Source organism: Patagioenas fasciata, chromosome 1 (genome assembly GCF_037038585.1).
Source record: "Patagioenas fasciata isolate bPatFas1 chromosome 1, bPatFas1.hap1, whole genome shotgun sequence".
Lineage (NCBI taxonomy): Eukaryota > Metazoa > Chordata > Aves > Columbiformes > Columbidae > Patagioenas > Patagioenas fasciata.
In genome coordinates, this window is record NC_092520.1 from 74,627,303 (window position 1) to 74,650,120 (window position 22,818).

General features: G+C 45.0%; 2 protein-coding genes across 8 annotated transcripts in view; both read left to right on the top strand.

The window, feature by feature from the left end:
- GRAMD1C (GRAM domain containing 1C) overlaps positions 1-11,403 on the top strand; it is a 54,786-nt gene extending 43,383 nt beyond the window's left edge. For 4 of the 6 annotated variants that reach the window (XM_065829249.2, XM_065829247.2, XM_065829250.2 and 1 more), the window contains 9 exons: positions 1,025-1,171; positions 1,937-2,055; positions 3,036-3,178; positions 4,907-5,010; positions 5,720-5,899; positions 7,391-7,448; positions 7,956-8,066; positions 8,919-9,024; positions 11,180-11,403. In XM_065829249.2, coding sequence (XP_065685321.2) covers positions 1,025-1,171; positions 1,937-2,055; positions 3,036-3,178; positions 4,907-5,010; positions 5,720-5,899; positions 7,391-7,448; positions 7,956-8,066; positions 8,919-9,024; positions 11,180-11,257 — 1,046 coding nt within the window. In that variant the 3' untranslated portion in view covers positions 11,258-11,403. The other 2 variants (XM_065829248.2, XM_071809155.1) reach the window with 2 other exon arrangements.
- A 1,236-nt stretch (positions 11,404-12,639) lies between these two features.
- Positions 12,640-19,574, top strand: ZDHHC23 (zinc finger DHHC-type palmitoyltransferase 23). 2 transcript variants are annotated; one of them, XM_065851605.2, is made up of 4 exons: positions 12,640-12,843; positions 13,152-13,850; positions 14,608-14,775; positions 15,604-19,574. In XM_065851605.2, the coding sequence occupies exons 1-4, from the start codon at positions 12,737-12,739 to the stop codon at positions 15,869-15,871; spliced, it is 1,242 nt and encodes a 413-aa protein (XP_065707677.1). In that variant the 5' UTR covers positions 12,640-12,736; the 3' UTR covers positions 15,872-19,574. The 2 variants fall into 2 exon arrangements, with proteins under 2 accessions (XP_065707677.1, XP_065707684.1); XM_065851612.2 differs by having other exon boundaries at positions 15,848-19,574.
- Positions 19,575-22,818: the final 3,244 nt, after the last annotated feature.

Below are 22,818 nucleotides of genomic sequence, written 5' to 3' on the forward strand. Positions count from 1 at the left end.
TGTAACCTTAGCCTCTCAGCAGCTTGTGACCTATAGCTTAATATTCGGGGTACCTTTGCATTGGTGGCTGGCACTGACCTTTGCTAGCTCTGAGCATTCGTGTCAGTTGAAAGGTTAGACGTCCTGACTTCAGTCTTGCTTCCATAAGATTTGCTTTCAGGCTTTTTTGTTTCATTTTAGTGATGTGTTGGGGTGAGGGGTGTCTTGTTTGTTTTTTCAGTAATTATAGTTTAGGGTGGACTTGCTTCTGAAGTATAAGCAGATTGAGATTGGCATAGGAAACTGCTTGCCCTCCAGGATTATAATTCTGTCCCTTATCTCTTGCAAGAGTGGATGAGACAACCACAAAGCTGAGTCATGCCAGCAGCCAGCAAGAAGCAGAAATAGCGAAGATCAGTGCTGCAGCCACAGAACATCACTGGGGTGCTTGTTGGTGGTTTTGAAATAGAGAATCTTGGTGCACTTTTCAGGACTGCAAAATGGAGCTGAGTACCTCTTGGATTCCTCCCTCCATACCTATTTATAATAGGAGCAGTTTGAGGAACTGTTTGGGAGTCTGTACCTGGTCCCTTAGACTTTGGAATCAGATGTTGAAAGCAGAATTCTGAAACTAGGCAAAAGTAAGAAGAAAGCTAGTATGGATTCATTGTCCTGCTTGCTATGCGTGTGTCCTTTGTACGATAGGCATACATATTAATGAAGATTGCAATAACTTTTTGTCTTGCCTGGTGTTTCCTAAAGGATGAGTAGAATACTGAAAGCAAAACTAAAGGGATGGGACCTTATGATGTTGACTTATCAATTTATGTTTGCACAGGGAAATGTGGTGGGGGGCTAGAAAATCAACTCTGGACTTTGCTCCTGAGGACAACCTACCTACGAATTATTGCTGGATTTCTGAGAGTGAGAAACAAATGCTGATGCAAGCAGGGGAAGGAATTGACCTGTAATAAAACCTGGAATATTATAAAGTTTCTTCATAATAGTGCTCTTTTCTTAACTTGATTTCTCTGCCTTTCCTTAGCAGTGAAGGAGACTGTCTCTGAGAATGATCTCTATGGGAAACTTTTTATAAACAGAGTTTTCCACATCACTGCAGAGAAGATGTTTGAAATCCTTTTTACCAATTCTCACTTCATGCAGAGGTTTTTCAGTTCCAGGAGTATAGTAGGTAATATACTCTTCTCCCTTCTGTCCTTGTTGCAAAGTATCCTGAAAATTTTAGCCGCTGAGAAATGTTAAATAGGGCTAAGTTGAATTTTAAATTTCTCCTTGCTTTGAAAGAATTTTGAAGCTTTAAAGTTCCATTATGAGAGAGGATATTTAGAGCTAGCCTGTTTTTCCTTAGATCAGTCACATTTCAGAGTAAAAACATTGTTTCATGGCACTACAAAACTGCACCTTAATGCCTGAATTTTGGGTAGGCTGTTAAGTCGATGCATGCTGTGGTATATTTCTGATTGCATTGTGTCCCAGAAATAGTGAAATGTGTATGGCTGGCACACAGGCAAAATCATTGCATGCTCCTAAATGATACTCAAGGGCTTTAATTTTCTGGATGAGTAAATTTTATTCACTGAAATCCTAAGAACAGAAAATTAAGTCAAGGAAGGCAAAGTGAGAAAAGCTTTTGATAATGTCATTTCCCATTTGTTTAAAGTTGAATAGATTCATTTAACATTATTTCATTTAATTGCTTACTCTTTTCCACACCCTCAAGTCTCTTTCAGTAGACTCAGGTTCAGTTACTTAGTGCCTTGCCTTTGTTTGTCAGTGAACTAGTTTCCTGCAAAAACTGTGACCATTTGGAATCCATTTTCTGTCTGTCTCCCCACTACTGTTCTTAAACTGTTAAGATATTAAAGGGTAGAGATAATGCCTTTTAGATAGTCTGCGTATGAGATTTTTACATAATTTTACATGATTTCTCATCTAGATGCTGTATCAACCCCTTGGAATAGAGATTCCAGTGGGAATCAGTTGAGGACTTTGACGTACACTGTAACAATTAACAATCCACTTTGTGGGAAGTTCACAACTGCAACTGAAAAACAGGTACTGTGTGCATATGTCTGTGTTTGGTGCCTTTCAAAGCAAGGCAGAGGTCGACTGTGATCTGTCAGACCTGACTATGGATTAGAGTTTACTGAGATTAATGTGGATCTGCAGTTTAAACATAGTATCTCTAAGGGTTGCTTGCTCTCCCTCTCACCCTTAGCGGGCAGATGGTCATGAAATCCAAGAGGCTTTCTGTCTTTACAGATGGCTGTAAACTTTTCCCCACAGACTTTGTGGGAGAAGTATTAACATCTTTTATGAATTGGGGGATGAGAAGATGCAGTGAAACGCTTTGTGTCTGCTTCCAGGCTCCCAAGTATAAGAGAGAGAGATGAAGAGAGCCCAGTAAAGGGCCACTGAGATGATGAAGGGACTGGACCTTCTTATGTTGAGAAACAGCTGAGAGCTGGGACTGTTCAGCCTGGAGAAGAGATGGCTTGGGAGGGGCTCTTAGAATGTATATAAGTATCTGAAGGAAGGGTACAAAGAAGACTGAGCTAGGTCTTCACCTCCAGAGGCCACATCTTTTAGTGGTGCCCAGTGAAAGGACCAGAGGTGATAGGCACAAACTGAAATACAAGAGGTTCACTCTGAACATCAGGAAACACTTCTTTATTGTAAGGGTGATGGACCACTGGAACATGTTGCCCAAGGAGGTTGTGGAGTTTGCATCCATGGAGATACTGTAAAGCCATCTGAATATGGTCCTGGGAACCAGCTCTAGATGGCCCTGCTTGAGCAGGTTGGACATGGTGGCCACCAGAGATGCCTTCCAATCTCAGCCATTCTGTAATTCTGCTTTGGGAAAGGTCTCATAGGTCAGTCTCAAAGAAGAGCTGTGGTCATGAGTCAGTGGCATGCTCCAGTTCACTTGAAGTTGGTTGATCCTAGCCTAAGGAATGTGGGCTGAAAGATTAAAAAAAAATAAATCAGGTACTGTGAATATACTTCCTTATTCTTATTTTCTTTTATGGTAGATCCTGCATAAGCAGAGCCAGAAAGGTCAGTCTTATCAGGTGGATGCTGAGATACTGACCCATGATGTCCCCTACCATGATTATTTCTACACTGTGAACAGATACTGTATCAGCCGCACATCCAGTCACAAGTGTCGATTACGGTGAGCCTGAGGGGTGCAGAGTGGGAGGGGAGAAGCCAAGGCACATGTGTTACAGATTGCTTAAGTGTGCTTATCAGAAGATCTGCCAACAGCATAGAGAGGGTCAGTTTTTCTTGAAGCTGGGGACTTCTGAAAAATAAGCTTGGTTTATCTCTTGTCACATGTTGCTATATTTGGATCTCATTAATTCAGCGAGAAACAAACTCTTGCATTGACTCTGAGGTATAGAGCTCATCTCCAAGACTGAACTTGGTTATCACCAGCCTTGTGTTTTCGAGTGCAGCTGTGTGAGCAGGATAAATTGTAATAAAACATCTCAGGTAGTTCCAGAGTTTCCCAGGTGTCCTTGCTAAGGGCCTGTAGAGGAGGGTGGTTTCACAGGAGAGGGCAGAAAAGATAGAACATATGTACGTTTGCAGGGAGAGTACTCAAGTGAATCAGGCTTCATTATTAAACTCTGCCTAGGTAGAGGAGTCTTAAAAGGCACTTCCCTTTCCTCTCCTGTTTGTTGGAAATGCCTGAAGTGACCAAGTTCCACGTTCAGTGCATTTGCGTGACTTTCTGACTATGTAATCCTTGGTAGTTTTTGTGCTGTCTTTAGTAAAATCTTTTATCTCAGGCTTTTACCAGTACCAAAGAAAGGTAAGCAAGCCCAGATTTTATTCTGGCTTATCTCAGGCTTTTTATAGAGTGCTGGAGACTCCCACTCTTCTTGGAGGAGAAGGGAAGAAAGGTCTTGCAACAACTGTTCTGGATGATTTTCTTTCAGTGAGTCATTTTTTCCTCTTTGAGGGCTGTATTTGTTTTATCTGAGACACATGGCAGCCCTAGGGTAAGAGTAAAAATCTAGGTTTCAATGTGTTGTGCAGAGCATACATGTAAGAGAACAGAAGGCACATAGTAGTGTTACAGCCGGCTGTATTATATTGCATTTAAAATGGCTCCAAAACTCTATTTGAAAGATGCTGCTTTGTTAGACTAGAAGCACAGTGGACTTTGATTTGGGTGATTATTTGGAAATGTTGAAAAAAGTTTTCTAGGACAGTCAGTGTTCTTGACTTAAACAAATAAAAGTCACAGGCTATCCTTTTGTCCTTTATTAAGAGCTTTGGGATTAATTCAGTTGTTAAAAGCAGCCCTCTGAAGTATTCTACTCAAAATAATTTCTATTCTGGAAGCATTATTGATTAGCTTGACCTGTGTAATTGCAAGGCAGGAGTGTTACTTCCCTTCTGTCATGCTCACAGAAAGACATCTTAATTTCTTTCTACTCAGGGTAGAAAGAGCACTTGGTGTGAGCAGCGGTAGTGAATTTCACCTGCTGTCTTTGTGGTGCCCATGTAATACATGATGTGTACACACATAGAGTAAAAAGCAGGACTTTATAATCTGAAGGTCTGAAGCCTATTTTAAATATACATCAAAATGAGAACACTTCAGAGGAGAGAAATCCTCTCCTAGTCTGAGTCTGAAGGAAAAAATTTAAAATGTTTTCCATAACTTGAACATTTGGATCTTCTGAAGCTTTAGCTAGATATGTTGTTTTTGCCACTGTCTGTCTCTTGCCTTGCTTCTAGTGTCAGTGCTATCCAGTTGGAAAGCCAAGGCAGTTCCAGTTGGTATTTTAGATTATGAACATAAGATAGAGGCCTGCTTCTGATAAGAGATTTCTACTATCACTGTGCTACCTAGAAAAGCACTATTTCACTATTGCATTCTGGTTTTCAGGGTTTCTGCAGAAGTGAGGTACAAAAAACAGCCTTGGGGCCTTGTCAAGTCTGTAATTGAGAAGAATACCTGGGGAGGAATACAGGAAAACTTCCAACAACTTGGTGAGGCATTTTCTTCTTTCGTAGAGTAAGGAGGAGTCCTTTCCTGTGTATGTTTTAGTGTCTGTCAGACTTGATTCCTTAAAGAATGGTTTGAAAAGAAGGTAATGCCAAAGGAATCTCCAAGTCAGAAGTTCCTGTCATCAACATATCTGTCAGTTCCAGGATGTAAAAGAAGCCTTGTAACTTAATGCTAACAAGGAGCTCTTGTATGCCTTGTCATAACTGGTTTTTGAAGGAACCATGAGGAGCAGCAGGGAAGCTGTTACCCTCAACTGCATGTGCGTGTCTTTAAGTATTTCCTTGACTGCGAGAATGAGAAGAGATGGAGTGGCACTTGGCAGGCTCCCTGGCTGTGTCTGTTACCAGCCTGCCCAGTCATGGCTGCAGGCTCGCAGTCTAACACAATTCCTAGTCTCAGTCTAACAGTGTCATGAAGTGCTCCTCCAACTGCTGTCTAATGTAGCATTAAACAATCCTGCATAGGCTGAATGTACACTGTATCTGAAAAGTGTACTAAGTGCCGTCTAGCAAATAGGGCAGGTACTACAGGTCAAGTTGTAGTTTATGTTAATTACCTGCTTCACTTCCTAGAAGGTGTGCTTATTCCTCTCACTGCCACCCTCCATATCTCACAATTTAAGTCTTCAGTGCCAAGGGTTTTTAATTTTCCTTTTGAAACTTCAGTAACCTTGTTTTTGTTCCACTGCAGAATCAGATCTCTTAATGGAGGAGTATGCACTTAATCAGTCCATAGAAGACTCTGGTAAATTAGTTGCCCTGAGACGAAGGCGACGTACTTTACACCGGAGTCTGGCAGAATCACTTCCCAAACGTTCTTCCCAACACTCCTCTAGTGACATGGGAGTAGAGTCCCAGGGCAGCATAATAGGTAGGAATTTTTATATCAAGTGTCTTCCAAAACATGTGTTGAAGAAAGTTTAACTTGTCAAATAGTGCAAGAGTAACACTTGTGTGTATATTACTCTCATTGTCTTTAATTGGTGTGACAGCGAATGCTTTGGTATGTTTAGGCTTGCATAAAATACATTTGGAGCATGCATGGTCACTTTTACCATGAGTATCTCATTAAATCAAACCTAATCTCACCCTCTGTTTTTAAAACAAACAAAACTCAGGATACTGTGCCTGCATAGGATTGAAAATTAAATAGGATCAGAAAGAAATTTAACCTGACTTTGAAGTTATTGAGAAAATGCTTTATTTCTTCAAATAACTGAACATGCAACTCATGAGTTGATTTAACTTAAACTGTCACTTGCCTCTTGATCCTATCATCTCTTATTTGATTGTGGTTTTTTAATATTAAAGAGTCCATATCCTGTCTGCTTCTGTAATTTCTGGATCACCGAAGCATTTCTTGCAGTTCCGCTGCCACTAGGCATGGCAGGCTTGGACACTGGCATGTGCAATATTAGCTACACCTGCAGTAATGAGGAACATGCACTAATGTGTACCAGAGAATGGTGGATTTTGTGACACAAGTTGAATAGTAAACACTGAAGTAGGAACAAAGTGCTCTTTCGTAAAGGGGAAGGCAACACAGAGTATTTGGATCAACAGCATGTGTAATAGACTCTTTACCTAACTGAGATTACTTCCTAATCACTTAATTTTGCTACCACTGCTCCACCTTCTCAGGTGAGCATGTCTGTCTCATTATACACTGTAGTTTTCATGCATGGCCTCTGTCCAGGGTGGGAAATGTGAATGTAAGGAACCATTATAGGAGAACAGGTAATTATTATTTAAAGATCAGACTGTCCATAGTAGAAGGTGACTGCTGCTCAGTTTGGACAAGACATGCACACCTCCTCTCCCTCACTAGTGTCTGGTCCCTGTTGTCTGAGGACTAGCAGATACTCTTTTGAAAGACTGGCTTCAGGTCTTCAGCCAGTAAGGATGAGACAAGTTACAGGAGAACTTGATTTGGCACTGAATGTCAGGAAGACTGATGTGGGCAGAAGAACAAGCAGAAGAGAACCACTATATAGCCTGTGTTTGCTTGTGTGTGACTAGCAGTGTATGCTTTGAATGAGTGTTTGGATGGACTGTAGCCTCCTCATGCTATTGAGGTTTAATGTGAGTGTGCTCCAGTGCTGTCTTTTCCCCAGCATACTGGGGTAGGGGAAATCCTGCTCCTGATGGAAGAGACTCACTGTCCAGCTGTCCAAGATGACTGCAAAAATGCCTTGGTGAATGTTGGAGATGATCTTGTGCACCCACATGATCTGTTATTTTTTTCCATCAGAAGCTGTTGAACTATTCTGTGTGAAATGCTGGGCACTGGCATGTATCTGCAGGCATCCTTTAGGAATGTTCTTCAGTACTTTTTAACCTCCTTCTCTTCCATGCCCTATAGGAAGGAAAAGAGATGCTGTAAGTAGGACCACCACCATCATTGTAGTAATGAGTGTCTTGTAAGTACTCACTTGCATTAAAATGTGGCTTGACTCGAGCTCATCTTGGTTTTCATCTGTATTTGTACCTCACTTGCATGTTAACATTGCATGTAGGACGATAGATCCTAACTTAATTTGAATGGAGCACTTGGGTATAGGAGGGGAATGGGTTGACTTAAAAAGTGACACATGAAATGAAAATGCTGACTTGCCAAACCAGTCTACCTTGCAGGTTTACTTAGACCTGATCCTATTAAAAAGAAATCTAGAATTTACTCTTTCCTCATTTTAAAATAAGTTCCAAGAGGAGACACTGTTGTCATTCCTGTATGTTGCTATTGCACAGCTTAATACTAGCTGCTAAGAAATGTTTGAATAAATCTTTTTCAGTATAGCACTGCCCTGCACCTTTTTTCCTCCCAGAAGGATTCTGTTTCCTTAGCTATTTTTATCCCAGATGTTGTTTCTGTAGCATTGCAACCAAAACTGTTACAGGACTTGATTTTTGTTCTCTTCTCTTTACAGTTTGCTGCTCTTGGTCTTGCTGAATATAACACTGTTTCTCAAACTGTCAAAGATAGAGCATGCAGCTCAGTCTCTCTATCATGTCCAGCTTCAGGAAGAAAGCTCTTTGAAGTAAGTTGAATTCGCAATCTTTGCGTTCTTTCTTCCTCACCTTATGTGAGAATCTGATCTAAATAAATAAATTTTGAACAATGAAGCTCTCAATGGTAAGTTTTCAAAAGCTGCTGAGGCTAGCTGGTCTTCTGTGGTCTATGCTGATATCCAGTGATGTGTCTGCATCTTGCAGTAATAAATTTGTCCTTTGATAAGCTGTTTTTTGAGGGAGTGTTAACCTTAGCTGGCATTTATCACCCTGCTGTAACTCATATTCTATGAATACCATAGTGCTGATCACAGAACCCAAGTGCTTGCTCTATCCTGTGTGAAGCAGCATGATCTCAGATGTAATGTTAAAGATGAAATTAGCTTTTTAGCCTCTTTCTGTGAGTCTCCTACTAAAACTTCTCTCTCCCTCAAACTTCCATGTTAAGTGCCTTTTGTATTCAGACACATGGAAGAGGCTCAGATGTTGCTTCCTCTCTTGAATATGGTGTCGGCAAACAAGTTACAAACCAGAACCTGATCTTGAGTATGGAAGCTTGTGTGGTGACCTCCCATAGCGATCACCTCAGAACTGATTAGAGTAACTCTCTTCATAAGTATGTTGCCCTCTGAAGTGTGAAAACTTACATTGTAGACATCATGTGAGCTCATTTGTCTGTGGCAGCTGTCGTCTACAGAGGTCCAAGGCAGTATTTTCAAGGCAACAGAGAATGAAATTCAACTGTAGGCAGCTTTTTATGTGGCTTTTGGAAACGGATGCTTTTGGTAATGGCAGAGCAATGGTGGCAGATAGCAGTTGCTTTTAGAAAAGACATGGAGGTGCTTGTTTCAGGTTTCTGATGTAACCTCAATCTCTTTCAGTATATCCCCAGAAATGGTATCAAAAGAGGAGGTCCCTCAGTATAATAAGGAACAGGTTAAACATGTGAAGGGAGTTTTGAGAGACTCAATTGAAATGCTTGAGCAGGTAAGTTTTCTAGTATTTCCTGGTGATATTTGCGTTTCTCAGCAATTCAGGTTTTCTCCCTTAGGCCATCATAGCTTTTGTTTGAAGCCGCCTAGTGCTAACTGAAGTTTTCTTGACTTCTTGACCTGTTTTTGTACTACGCTTGAATTTGGTACATAGGTAATGTTCATGTTTCTGATGTTTTGTGTTGGGGTGTTTGGTTTTTTTTTTAGGAGGGGACTAAGATTAAATATTCATGTCAATTTTCTTAAACCTGTCAAGTACCTTTATTGATGAGATGTACTGCTACAGTTCTGAATTGTGACAGAGCAAAGACTGGAGTAATTCAAAACAGATCCTCTTTTCTAAGAAGACTCAAAACATAGTGAAGTATTTGTCCACCTCATTATGGGGTTTCTTCATTCAGACTTACCCTGGGTTTTCCTCCCCATTAGTCTTCTAGATATTGGTGAGAGCTTCACTTAGCCTTGTGTGAAGGCTTACTGCAAGGCAACAATAAACCATGGCAGACGGCAGAGCTAGGAGCTGGTGTGGCTCCAGCAGCTGCAGGGCAAGCACCCAGAAGTCCTGGGCGAGACTTCACAGCAAACCAGAAACTGGATGCAGGGATTGCAGGATCTCAGACCTAAGGTTGCAGGCAGACAAGCAGGGTCCTCTCTAGATGCTGGCCATGGTCGGAGAGAGTGAGACCCTCGTGATCTCTCTCTTATATAAGGTGTGTGACGTTTATGGGATGAAATACTCAGTTGGTAAGTTTTAGTCATCTGTTCTGTCTGCCCCTCCTCAAACACACCCCTCTCAGTTATGGGATGTTATCAGAATTCTTGGCTGTCATAGCAATAAATCTAAACATGAGCTTCTTCAGCACTCCATTGGTCATCTTATCAGTCTTTGGAGTACGGTGTCTGAAAAACATGCAGGCAAAAATTCAGAAAAGCGCAGTTACTTAGAAGAACTTAGCTGAAAGGAAAACTCACTAAAAGAGAAGCTGGTCTTGTTTTTAACAAAACGGGGATACCTTGGTATCGATGGGCCACCTAATCTCCAGTAAAAAATAAATCTACAGACTGTATGTTTCTGAGCAGCTTTGTAGCTATGGAGTTAATCTTCCTTCTTCCCAGTAATTTACACTTCCTGGTTCTTAGATACTACAAACACTATATTAAAAAAATGAGGTGATCGAATGCTGTTGTGTCCCTCTAATCTGGAAGTCCAGGACTGGAAAACCCCCAGGCTGAAATTTCAATTCAGTAAGCAAGGGACAGTAAATTCATACTTTGTTTTTTTTTACTTACAGCCTATGAATGTTCTGATTTTTAAGTTCTTTTATTAAATCTTAAAATGTGACAGAATAAATTATTAGATTAGGAAAGCTGTGGGGGAGTTCACATGTACCTTTATCCATCACCAGTTTGCTCTGTGTTTTCCTGCGCAGTAAAGGAGGGTAGAAAAAGAAGCCATTTTTGATATTTCTCATTCAGGGGTGCCTCTGCACACAGAATTGTTATTAATCTATTAACCATTTTGATCACAACTTGAAAAAGCTTAAGTGCTGTAAATTTCCCTCTAGAAAGGAATTTCTTGGTTTCCATGCCCTTTTCAGTTTCTCTGCTTACTACCCCAAAAAATCACAATTCTGAGGTGTTAAACTGCCTTCTGAACAGTGTTTAAAAAAAAAAGTGATAATTCAGCCACCTTTTTCTTCTCAACACTTTTGTCTGGAAGTCATGACACATCTTAGTGCCTGTTATCTTGTGTTTTCTGAGGGTTGTCAATAGTATAAATACAATTTGTGCACCAAAATGTGCTGGGAGGGCCAGGTATTAAAATAGGAACATGACAGCAAAGCATGAATTTTTAGAGTATTTGCTATGTTAACTGTGACTAGAAATGACTGGGGTGTCTTATCTTCTGCACTATTGTCTGGCATGGAATTAAGACTCTATCATCCTCAACTGTTGGCAATTAGAAACTGTACTGAATATCGTTGGTAGGAGAACACGGTAAGGCAACTGTTTATAGAAACAGGGAGGTGGAAATTGCATGAAATCTTTGAAAGAAAAAGAGGAGGGAAACCTTATTTTCCTCATATCACTCACCTATGCAGCAGACTAACGTAAATAATTAGGAGGGTATGATGGTTATATCTTTACAGCTGAAGATGTCCCTTTCCATGCTGCAAAGAAGCTTTGACCACTTGAACAGGACACAGAGCAGCAAGACGGAGAGTTAATACCCACATCAGGTTTTCCATTCAGAACGTCAGAAGAAAAGATTTGTGTGTGAGGACTTGTGGGGTAGGGATTGTGCCTGTCACCTTTGGACTCTTTACTATTTGGCTTAAAAGCTACACAGAATAAAGGTTTCTGAAAGAAGTAAGCTGAGTTCTGCATTCCCATAACTTGAAGATCTGTCTCTCCTGACAGCCCACATTCCTGGGGAGTCTGGCTTATGAGCAGTGTGGAGGTCTCAGATCCTGTGGCGAGTGAGGGCAGTGGTACTGTTGGGAAATAGATCTGCACATTTCAGAGGAGGGGAGAACACCCTCAGCAGAGAGCTGGGCTTGTCTTTAATGAAACATCAGCTTTTTATGTTCACTTAAATGACCATCAGTGAAGAGCATTTTGAAGAAAAAAAACAGGTAGTGGTTTCAAAGCCACAGGAACTTTACGTGCTTTTTTTTTTTTTTTTTTTAGCTATGCGGACCTTGTAAAACAAGTCAGTCTTTAAGGATGACTATTTTTAAGATTAATTAACTGAACAGGAAAAATGCTTGCTACCTCTTTGCTAAATCTCTCACACACTGTGAGCTTTGGCAGACTGCCTTCTGCCATATGTTTCTAGCTCTCCCAGAGAAATTTCAGCCCTCAGTATTTTCCCTCCATCAAGGGCTGTTCTTCAGTTCTTCAGCATGGTGTGCCCACTGATGACGAAACCCCTTTTCTTCTGTCTTCAAGTGTTTTCTAAGCAGACAAACAAAAATTGAAAGCAGAGGAAACTGCAACTTCCTTTTAGGCTCAGACCGTGGCTGGTGCTGGCAGGTACTGTGCAAACAGCTCAGCTACTCTATCTGCAGCTCAGGGTAGGTTAGGTGGGGAGGTGGGGGCCAGAGTCACGAAAGGCAGGGTCCGGGGTGAAACCCTACATCGGGTTGGTGGCTGTTTGTGCTGGGTGGGAAACTTTTCCCCAGCTATGCATGTCCAACCAAGCCCATCACAGCCTTGTTTCCCCCGCCAGCGGAGGGGGCGACGGGGCTGGGTCGAGGTCTCTTCCCTGCTGCGGGAGCTGGTGTTGGTGGGACCTACCCCCCCACGCGCTGTCTCTCGCCGCCTCATGCAGCCGCCACCTGTTGCGCTGGCCCTTTAAGCCAGGTGCCACCGCGTCACATCCAGCCCCGCCCCTCCCGGGCAGGCATTGGGCCATTCCGCCGTCAGGTGGATGTGCCCGGGGCGGGAGGGGGGTGTCCCTCGCTCACACACCTCCGATTTCGGGAGACGCTTGGGGCGCGGGCGGCCAATGGCGGCCGGGCTCTGCACGGAGGGGGCGGGGCCCTTGTGGAGGAGGCGGTGGCGGGTGCGAGGCACCTGCGGCTGGGAAAGGGGCGGGGCGGGGAGGGCCGGCAGCCGCGGCGGCGCTGCCGTGCGAGCCGCGTCCCGGGCCCGGCGGCGGCTGAGGGAGGCTGGCGGGGAAGGGCGCAGCGGAGTGGGCGGCGATGGACGAGCCTCTCTGCTGCTGCGAGTACGTGGACCGGCGGGGCGAGAGGAACCACCTCGCGGCGTGCTGCTGCGACTGCGAGGACCTGGACGAGGGCTGCGAGAGGTAAGGGCTCCGCGACCCCAGCCCCGCCGGGCCCCCAGCCCCCTTCAGCACTGCCTGGCTGCCCGACGCCTTCCCAGCGGAGGCTCTGGGCGTCCCTTCGCCTCGCGTGAAGCCCCGTGGGCAGCCGTTGCCCCTCGCGAACAGCCGTTGCCCCCTGAGGGGAGAAGGTCCGCACGCCGCTTCTCGGGAAGCTGGACGGAAAAAAGGGAAGGGGGAGAGGAAAGGGCGCGCCCCGGGCCGGGCTGCAGGAGCGGGGCGAGGCAGGGGAAGGCTGCCAGCCCGCGTGTGTGCTTCCTCCCCGAAAACAGGTGGCTGACATGCAGATCCTTGCCCCCGGGAGCGCTAGGAAGAATCGCCGACACCGTGGCGGATCGGCTGCGGGTCCCGTGGTTCGCCGGAGCCGTGAAGATCAACGTCAGCCTCGTGCCGCCGCTGGTTCTGCTGCCCGTCTTCCTCCACGTTGCCGCTCTGCACTTCCTGCTGGGGCTCGTCATCTTGACATCGCTGCCCGTGGTGGTGCTCTGGTATTACTACCTCACCCACAGGAGGAAGGAACGGACTCTGTTTTTCTTGAGCCTGGGGCTCTTCTCCTTGGGCTACATGTACTACCTGTTTCTCCAGGAGGTGGTTCCTCGAGGCCACGTGGGGTTTTCCCAAGTGGTCACTCTCACGTGTGGGTTAATTCTTATGCTTGCAGCCCTGTCTCGAGCTAAAAAAGACCCCGGCTACCTTCCCATCCCAGCAAGCAGTGATAAGTCATCATACCAGGATTTGCCCAAGAGTGTTAGAGGGAGCTGCAATGGGCTCCATGGCGTCACTACGTCAGGACCTGCCAGCAGCCGTGCTGTGAATGGGGAGGCCAAAGGCTATTCCAGGATGACAGCTGAGGAGCTGGAAGGTGTGAAAAAGGATTGGTGTGCTAAATGCCAGCTGGTCAGACCAGCCCGAGCAGGGCACTGCCGGCTTTGTGGCAGGTGTGTAAGGAGACTGGACCATCACTGTGTCTGGTAAGTTTTGGACTGTGAAGGGTACATGTATTCTCTCTCTTTTTTTTTCTTTTTTTGTCGGTCTTTTAAGTCAGCTGCTTCTTTTACAATCCCTGTCAAACAAGGTTGCTGCTTTTTTTTAAAGAATGGTATCCCACTTAAAATAGACAAATTGTTTTTTGTTGAGTGGGATGACCTGATAACTTCTACAACGTACTTCAAAATTGTCTCTGGTTCTCTACTGGGTTTTTTTTGTGTGGTTTTTTTTTTGTTTGTGCGGGTTTTGTTTGGGGTTTTGTGTGTGTGTGGTGGTTTTTGTTTTTTGTTGTTGTGAGTTTTTTTGTTTTGGTGGTGGTTGTTTGTTTTGTTTTAATTTACTGGTTTGGTTTTAAGACTTGGTCTGTGGAACACTAGCAATTCTGCAGTTAGCTTGCATTAGTGCTCTCCTGGGGGAAGGGAACCCAGAGCTGCCTGTGGTCATACAGTACTGGAACCAAGGAGCAGTAAAGTATAGATGTGTCTCAGTAAAGGATATTATACTTGCTAAACTTTGAGGCAAATGGTCCACCACCATTACCCTACTAGTCTATTCATTTGTGCTTGTAACCTTCCTATAAAAAGCTATAAAGCTTCTTTGAAAGTGTTTCAAAGTTATGAGCCTGTGTTGTATAGAAGGACCTTGGAAATTAGGTTCTCTTTCAGCCGGGGGCGGGGAGGAGACAGGGTAAACCAGCTTGTTTTCTTTTGAAGCAACGTAATATCTTCTTTCCTTTTGGAGGATTAACAGCTGTGTAGGGGAGCAGAACCACCAAGCGTTCATCCTTGCACTCTCCTTCTTCATGCTCACCTCTGTGTATGGGATAACATTGACCCTGCACACCATCTGCAGGGGCCGAACTCCGTTTGTGGCATTGTTCTACTGCCCTGGGGCCTATTCTGACTACAGGTGAGATGTCTGCCTGGGAGAGAGGTGGGGTGGGAATGGGCTTGGTCAGGCAGCTTAGCTCCTCTTTTTCATTCTGTGCTCCAGGCCAGTGCTGTTGACTGTCAAACCTGATCAAAAAGCACTTGCTAAAAAGTTCTGAAAAGCAGGGATGTATTACTGCTTCTGTCAAGGTGGGGAGCCTGAGACTTGGAGAGAGCACACCATTTATTTGGAAAAATTATTGGAGGAACTGAGATTTATTTATTGTGTCCTATATATATACACCCTTAAATATGTTTGCCCTCAGGCTGCAGGTAACGTTGTGACATTCTGAAATCTGTGTGCTGTCTCTTTCTCTCATCCCTCACTGTTTATCTAGTGATTGTTCCTCTGAATTATCTGCTTAGAACAGATAGCGTTGATATCCCTTTTCTGGCAGGGAGGGTGGTGAGAAGTGTTGGACATGCGTTCAGAGACTGGCGCTACCACCCGTGTACAGAGTACACTAGCACAAGTGACTCTACCTTTTGTACTCCATTTCACCATCTGTCAAATGTGGGTATCATGTCCTTAAATAAGGACTGAGTACTTCTACAACAGTAAGGAGCTAGGTAGTGCAATAGCAACGTGCGAGAGTAGCTCTGGTAGCGCCAAAAGCTCATTAAGTAAGCCCTACAGCTTTAATTTTGAGGAAGCCTTTAAGGATTATCTGATGAAAACAGTGAAGTGAGATCACTGTGACAGATGTAGACAGGAATTTGAAAGGAGAGTGATTACCAGGGAAAGTCACTGTAAAGCAGCTGCTCCAAAACTAAATGGCTTCCTTCCCATCTTTTTCCCTGCTGCCAGCTCTGCTCTGTCGTTCACCTGTGTGTGGTACTGTGCCATTGTAACAGCTGGCATGGGATACATCCTCGTTATCCAGCTGTTGAACATCAGCTACAACGTGACTGAGAGGGAAGCTCGGCTGGCTCTGCGGGACAACACTGGGCGCAGGCTCCTGGGTGGGTTAGTGATAGACACTGGCCAGTATAACAGGGGTTTCTTATGCAACTGGGGCCATTTCCTGAGCATGGGATCTTCTCCTCCACAGCACTCTGCTGAAGACATCGTGTGACACCCTTCTTTCTGCAGATGATGTTGACTGACTTTCTTTTGGAGGGGAATGGTCTCTTCCACTAGGACTCCCTCCTCCCACACCCCTTCTTTGTGGTCAGTGTGTGGACTGCGTATCCCATCAATGACTGCATCAGAAGCTCTCCCAGACAGAATGGTTCTTCCTGTGCTGTCAGCCAGCAATGGGATGCAGAAAGCAGTAAGCCATATGTATAAACCTGGAGAGAAGGAGCCTGATGCCTTTTTCCACTGTGCGGAACTTTGTGCAGGTCAGCTCAGCAGGAAGAAGAGCAAGCACATGGTTTTGAGAACTTGAGTTTTCATTTGGTGTGAACTCTGGCATCAAGAACTCACTGCTGGACTTCACAGGGTGCACTGATTCTTGCAAAGGTTAAGGAATAACTGGCTTGTACCCATGTGTGACGCTTTAGAGATGTCGGGAGGGTGAGCTTTTGATACACATAATAAATGGAGCACTGCAGAAGCCAGGCTTTTTGGCTAAAAGGGGCTGTCTAGGCAGCCACTGAGTAGCTCCCTCCTTTATGGTGCATTGTTGTTTTGTTGTTTGTGTTTTTTTTTTTTCTTTTTTCTATTCAATCTAGCTGCACACATGCTTTTATTAAGTGCCTTTGTGAGCAACATTCCTGTAGGGCTTTGTAAGATCCATTCACCTCCTTACAGCATCCCTCCGTGATCCAGCCAAGTGAGAAGGCACTGTTACCTTTGATCTTGTAATTCTTTCTGCAAGCTTGGTCTGCGTTGGTTTGAAGGCTTGTCTCGTTTCCACCTAAGATGCAGAAGCAGAGGGAAGAACCTTTTCATAGCTGCTGATGATTTTAGATGTGTGTGCAGCATGCACAGATCATACCTACCCCTGATTCCAATTGTGTGGCAGGCAGCTGAGGGATGTCAAGTGCATTATCTCTGGAGAATGGATGGATGGTGCATGGTGCCAAAAGGTAGTAGTTTTGGGGGTGTCCCTTGAGATCCCTGCCATATTTGGTGTATGTGCTCCTGATTACATGTCCTGCTTTAAGGTGAAGACCACATCCCTCTTTGCACTGTTTCCTCAAGTGGCACTTTCTGTAACCAGCAGATAATTGAGGAGCAGCTGCACTTGGAATGTGGTTGTGCAGGAGTTACTGACTTACTGAGTGTCCATTACTCCCTCTTACCCCTTTTTACTCCATGAGCAATCTTTTATAAGGAAGTAAAGGGGGCACCTCTCTTGCTTCCTGCATCTAACCAAACACACGAAGGTTTATGACCACTTTCCTGGCCCTAATGTGAAGAAAAAGGCATCCAGCTGGACTGTGCTAACTGTTCCTCTATGACCTGTTTGGAGCTTGGAGCCTGACCCCAGGCGTTGAAATTGATACAAAGACCTGGCTTCCACATGAGTTGTCTGTAAATGTTTCCATGTCACGTAGTCTTTGGTGGCGCCTGCTGAGATGAATTGGAGCTTGATAACCCTGGAGGCAAGGATGGTGTGGGCTAGCAGGTTTGTGATCTTCTCGGGTCTCATCCCGCTGATGCTTGGGAAGATTAAGGCAGAATGACTTCCTAGGCTAAACGAAACCCCTGCAGTGGAGGTAGCCAACCCCTCTGTACCTGTGAGTTAACGTGTAGAAATCAATCATGCACCCATGAGCTGAACGACCTCTGGGAGCCTTTATAGCTTGGAGATAAGTGGTTTCTCAGAGTCCTGCTACTCCTGGCTGTGAGAGAGCAGAGCAGGTCACAGATTGTTTCTCTGGCAGTGCCTGATGCCGTTACACTCACTTTGTCTCGCAGGCAGAGTTTGGTTACCACTTTGCAACCTGTCTGTCCGTACAGCCTTGTTCCTTGTCTCTTAGTGAGCTCTGGCACAGGAGGTTTCATTTGCACAGCTTACACTGAGACTCTGTGGTCTTTTCCCAAGCTGTGCAGACTTCGGAATGCAGATTAGAAATAAAGGACTTTGGATTAATGTAACCATTCCATACCTTGATCAAGCCTGCTCCAGGATAGCGGGGGTAAAATACTAAAATAAATTTTATTTGTGCACTTACTCTAGAGGGAACTGGAACCATTCAGGACAGGCTGGGTCTTTTTTAGGAGGAGAATGCAGTGCTAATTCCCCAGTGAACAGGAAGTTCATGTGGCTGTAATCTGCATAGCAATGGTGACTTCTTTAAGGACATGGCTTTTATCTACCATCCTGGCTTCTTCCTGAGAGGATATACCTTGTGAATGCCGTGGGAGATGAGAAGCATAAAGTAACAGGATACCCAAAAAGTATCTGAAACGTTGGAAGAGTAGTGAGCTTCAGATGCATTCTTTGGAGTTCTCCTTTTAATAGCCCTGAGAATTATCCAGAAGCTCTTGAATGGAAACACTCCGTTTTGCACTTACAGCAAGTGCAGATTGTTGTGTTCTCTTCTGCACTAAAGGACAGTTTCTTGTCTCTGTATTTTATTGCTGAGCTTGTAATTGGCCATGCTGGTAGAAAAATGTTAAAACTGAAGTGTAAGAATCAGTCTTCAGGCTCGCTGTGTTAGTAGCTGCCTGGGTGTTTGAGCAGCGGGAGCAGGCTGCATTTGACAGGTGACTTGATGGTCTGTATGTGTGGGGCCTTGAAGCAAGGACCAGTGTCTCACCTGTAAAACTGTATGCACCTACCTGGCAGTGCAGAAAACAGTACTTTGCTGGCCCTGGGGAAGTTTTCCCTGTGTAAGGAGGACCCAGAGCTGATCAGAAGCAGGGAAGGATTTTGGTAATAGCTAGCATTGATGTCTCTTCACCCACACATGGAAATGGGTTTAGCCTGTTTTAACCATGACCTTTTAAGAGGTATTTTTTGTTTCACAAATAGTGTGGACTTCTGCAACACTTAAGGGGCCAGGGTTCTGATGTTGCTGCTGTTGTAGTGTTGAACCCTCTATGTCCAGATGCCAGCACCCTACTTTTTTGGTGACTATACTAAGAACTGTGCACCCTCAGATACACCCTGTAAATGGTGGCTTGGCACTCTTTAACTGTGTCTTCTTACATCATGCTTTTTTGAAGGCAAGTCACAAGTCCTCACATCGACTGTTTCTCCATTTAACTTGTACTGGTGAGCTGAGTCGGTGCTGCTTGTGACTCCTAATCACATTTCAGCCTTCATGCTATGATGGTGCTTTTTTTTCTTCAAAGTAGGTTGCTTTTAAGTGTCTTAATGAAACCATTTGCTGTAAAATTTCTTCTGAAGATAAAATGGATGCTGCCTCACTGCCAAATGTCTTAATAATGTGCTTGGTTTTTTCCTTCTATATGAATGTATATTGCCTCACTAGGGCAGGAAGTATGTGTGATTATGGATGTGTTTTTCTGTATTTCTTTCGGTGAAGAACTCTACTGTTTCCCAATATTTTCTTCCACCGTCAGGATGTTTGTACAGTGAAAATCTTTCTGCGGACAGGTGAGGTTCTTCCTGAAATGCAGGAATTCAGCCTCCCAAGATCTTGTCATTATGGAACTCCTCTAGTGATAATGTGAAGAATGATGGGCTCTGAAAGAATTGTCTTCCTTCTTCACCCTAAGTTTTAGGAAGAAACTTTGTGAAACATATTTGTGAGCTTTGAAATGAGTGGTGTGTGTGTGCGTGTTTGTGTCCATTTTGCATTGTATTCAGTGTTTCCAAATGGATGCAATTATGAATCAAAATAAATTAGTAGAGATGATCTGTGGAGTGGACTGTTGATTTATGCCAGCACACTCAGCCAGGTCAAATGACCAAAGGCTGCCATCATCTCATGGCTATTTAGCTGTGAGTTGGATTTGGGAATAAGGGAGCAACAAGCGAAGGAGAGACTAGGAAACAAGGGTTGTCCAGTTCTGCAGAAATTGACTGCTGGGTTTTTTGGTGTTGGGATGAAACAGAAACCTGCTGGCAGTTTTCACCACTGTGGAAACTACGGATATTCCCCTGCAGTGGGGATCTGAACCTGGATCTTGTGTTCTATAAACAATCCATTATCAGTATCTGATTGGGTTCCTAGCCTTTTTGTTCAGTGTTTTGCCTTCCCTCCTACACCTGCCCATGCAATACCTCCAAAACCTTGAAAACGAGCAGTCTCTTACTTTAAACCCTCTTCTGAGGCATGTTTGGAAATGACATGGATATTCTCTGTGCAGATACTGGGAAGAGATACAGCCTTTGATTTTGCTGGTATCTTGGGATATCTGCTGAAAGACAGGATGACTCCTAATGAGTAGAATCACAGGTGCCTTTGTTCCCAGAGCTCTGCTTTGATTTCTTAGGTGGCACTTCTCTCCGCTGTTCAGCTATGTCTCTTTGAAGATTATTTTGCACTCGCTGACAACAAGGACCTTGTACTAGCAGTGAACCAGGTTTGTAGTTGGGTGAGACTGGTATGTGCAGAAAGGTGTCAGACTTCTGATACCCTGACAGCCACCAGCTTCATTAACTCCAGTGCTGGTGATGGGGACAAATGAGACTACTGTAATTCCCTGGCCATTATTTTTTTTTCCCACCTGTGGCTTGCCATGTTGCCCCTGCACAACAGGAGCGTGTCTGGAGTGGCAACTCATGTGCCATGGCAGGCCAAGATGCACCACTGCAGCTGGTGTCCATCATACATAGCAGATCTGCAAAGACATGAACTGTGGATCAGACTGCAGTGGTTCATGGACCCTCCCCAGGCTGACTACTGTCCCCAGCTACAGTTTTGTTTGCCTGAGGGGAGCAGAGGAAATTTGTTCAATACTTCCGACACTGTCACAAATCCAGTTGCAGCTGGGCCTAGGAGACCTCAAAGAGGCTGCTGCACAGATTTACCAGGAAGAATATATTTCTGTGGTTAAGGTTTTTGGGAAAGCATGTAAGAACTCTGGAGGGCAGGTGTTGACGGGATGGAGTTGGGGAGAAGGGAAGTGTGCAGTCACTTCAGGGTTCTGCATTTGCTGTAGTAACAAAGTGCAAATCCTGCCCGCCCCTTGCTCAGGAGAAGGAAAGTCTGACTGTGCAGCCACCTCCCTCTTTTGCTAAGAAAAGCAAGGAGCTGACAGGCGGGAGTATGCCTGAGCTGTGAGCGTGGGCTGATGACCAGTACCAAGGCATTGACATCCGTATCTAACCAAGCGCTGGAGCAGGAGGGATGCTTTAGCACGGCTGCAGGCTGAAGCTGTTTCCTTGGTCTGACAAGCTCTCTTGTGTGACACCCTCCTGCTGGGAAATGTTTGCTGGAGCTTTAATTTGCAAAACACATCATGCCAGGGATTTTAGGGGTGTCCTGTGCAGTGTCTCAACAGCATCATTGGGCAAAGCCTTGCTTCTGCCAAGGAGGTATGAATTGTTTCACCCAGGTGCGGATCAAATGGGAAAATTAAGGGGCTTCTCATCTCCCCCTTGATTCAGACTGTTTTCAGTATGAATGCTCCTGATCTCTGAACATCATCCCTACCCCTTAGCTGGATCCAGCTGAGGCTTCAGCTCCGTGATAGCATGGAAATTAGCAGTAGGCAAGGGCAAAGGGGTGCCAAAGCACAACTCCTCCTGGATCCACAGCTCCCTGCTGTTGGAACTGTCCAGCCAAGGAACATCTTACCAAGAGAATCTATTCTAAAGCTGCTCAGAACAGAATAAAACCCTAAAATGTAAGCGTATTGGAAACAAAGGCCAGTTTCAAAAGTAAGTGTTGACTGTACTTCAAGTTCTGGGTGGGGGAAGCTGTGCTCTACATAAGCAGCATTATTTTCATAGATGGTGAGTGGGAGCTGTGGGCCTTGAAGACAAAATGTACAAGTGTGGCATTGCTGGGGGAAGAACTTACAGTTCAGTAAACATGAGGCACGCCTGAGTAGCCAGTGGGTTGGGGCACCCTTTCAGTGTGTCAGAGATGTAGATTCAACCCCCGCTCAGGCTGTTGCTGGGGTCAAGAGCAGGCTCCATGTTGGCTCATCCACCCTACTGCTCCATACTTCTGCTGCTCCCCTTACAGCTATGGTGTGGCCCATCTGCAGGTGCCCGTAACACTACCTTCTCTTTAGCTGAGAATACCCTTGTGTCCTTACCTTTCATCCTCTGGGTCCCGATCCTTCTTATGCCATGAATCCAGATGGAGGGTGGGCTGGAGACTTTCCCTGCTGTGTTCATTGCCAAGCCCTGGTAAGGAGGAAGTCTGCCTCGGAAAAGGCCGCCAGTAACATGGGAACATGAGGGCTGGCTGGGAGGTGTTCCAGGAGCTTGTTAGGTATTACACAGGAGAGGCTTCCAAGGGGGGAGAGTGTACTAAGAGAAAGCAGATTGCTGCTGCTGTGCTGCAACAGCTTGCTGCTGTTAGCACCAAGCATGGCTGCTGGCTGCACTAGGGCACGTTTGGTAGCTCAGCCCCCAGCTCTGCTCCTCCCTGCCGCTTTGGCTCAGTCCTCTGCAATAGATGCTACCCTTCTGCAGTGCCCATCTTTCTGCACAAGCCAAGTTATTCAGCCCTCTCTCAGTTTGTCACTTCCTCTCACAATCTGCCTTTTAATGCAGCCAGATGGTCTGTACTCGCCCACACTCCACGCAGGCACCTTCAGCTCCCTGTGCTTGGATCACGCGCTCATCTGACCTGTCAGTGGTCAGGTCTGTAGTCAGCCTTTGGGAGACAGTAAATATTAATATGTTGCAGAGGCTGGCTGGGGGAAGTAACCTGGTAGTGACAGTTGTCTTCAGACATGCACCGAGAGTCCACTTAACAGCCTGGCTTGTGTGGGCAGGGAGGCTCTGAGCACGTCCTGTGAGCTCTCTGCATGGACAAACTCCTGGTGCTAAAGCTCTGGAGCCTGCTGCTGGGTTGGGCACCTGACCTGTCCTATACCACTTGATCTGCAGTGCTTAGTGCTGGCCTCAGTCTGTGACCTTGGACTTCTGTCTAATGCCATTCAGCCAGCTTCTGACAAAATTTGCACTGACAACTCAGC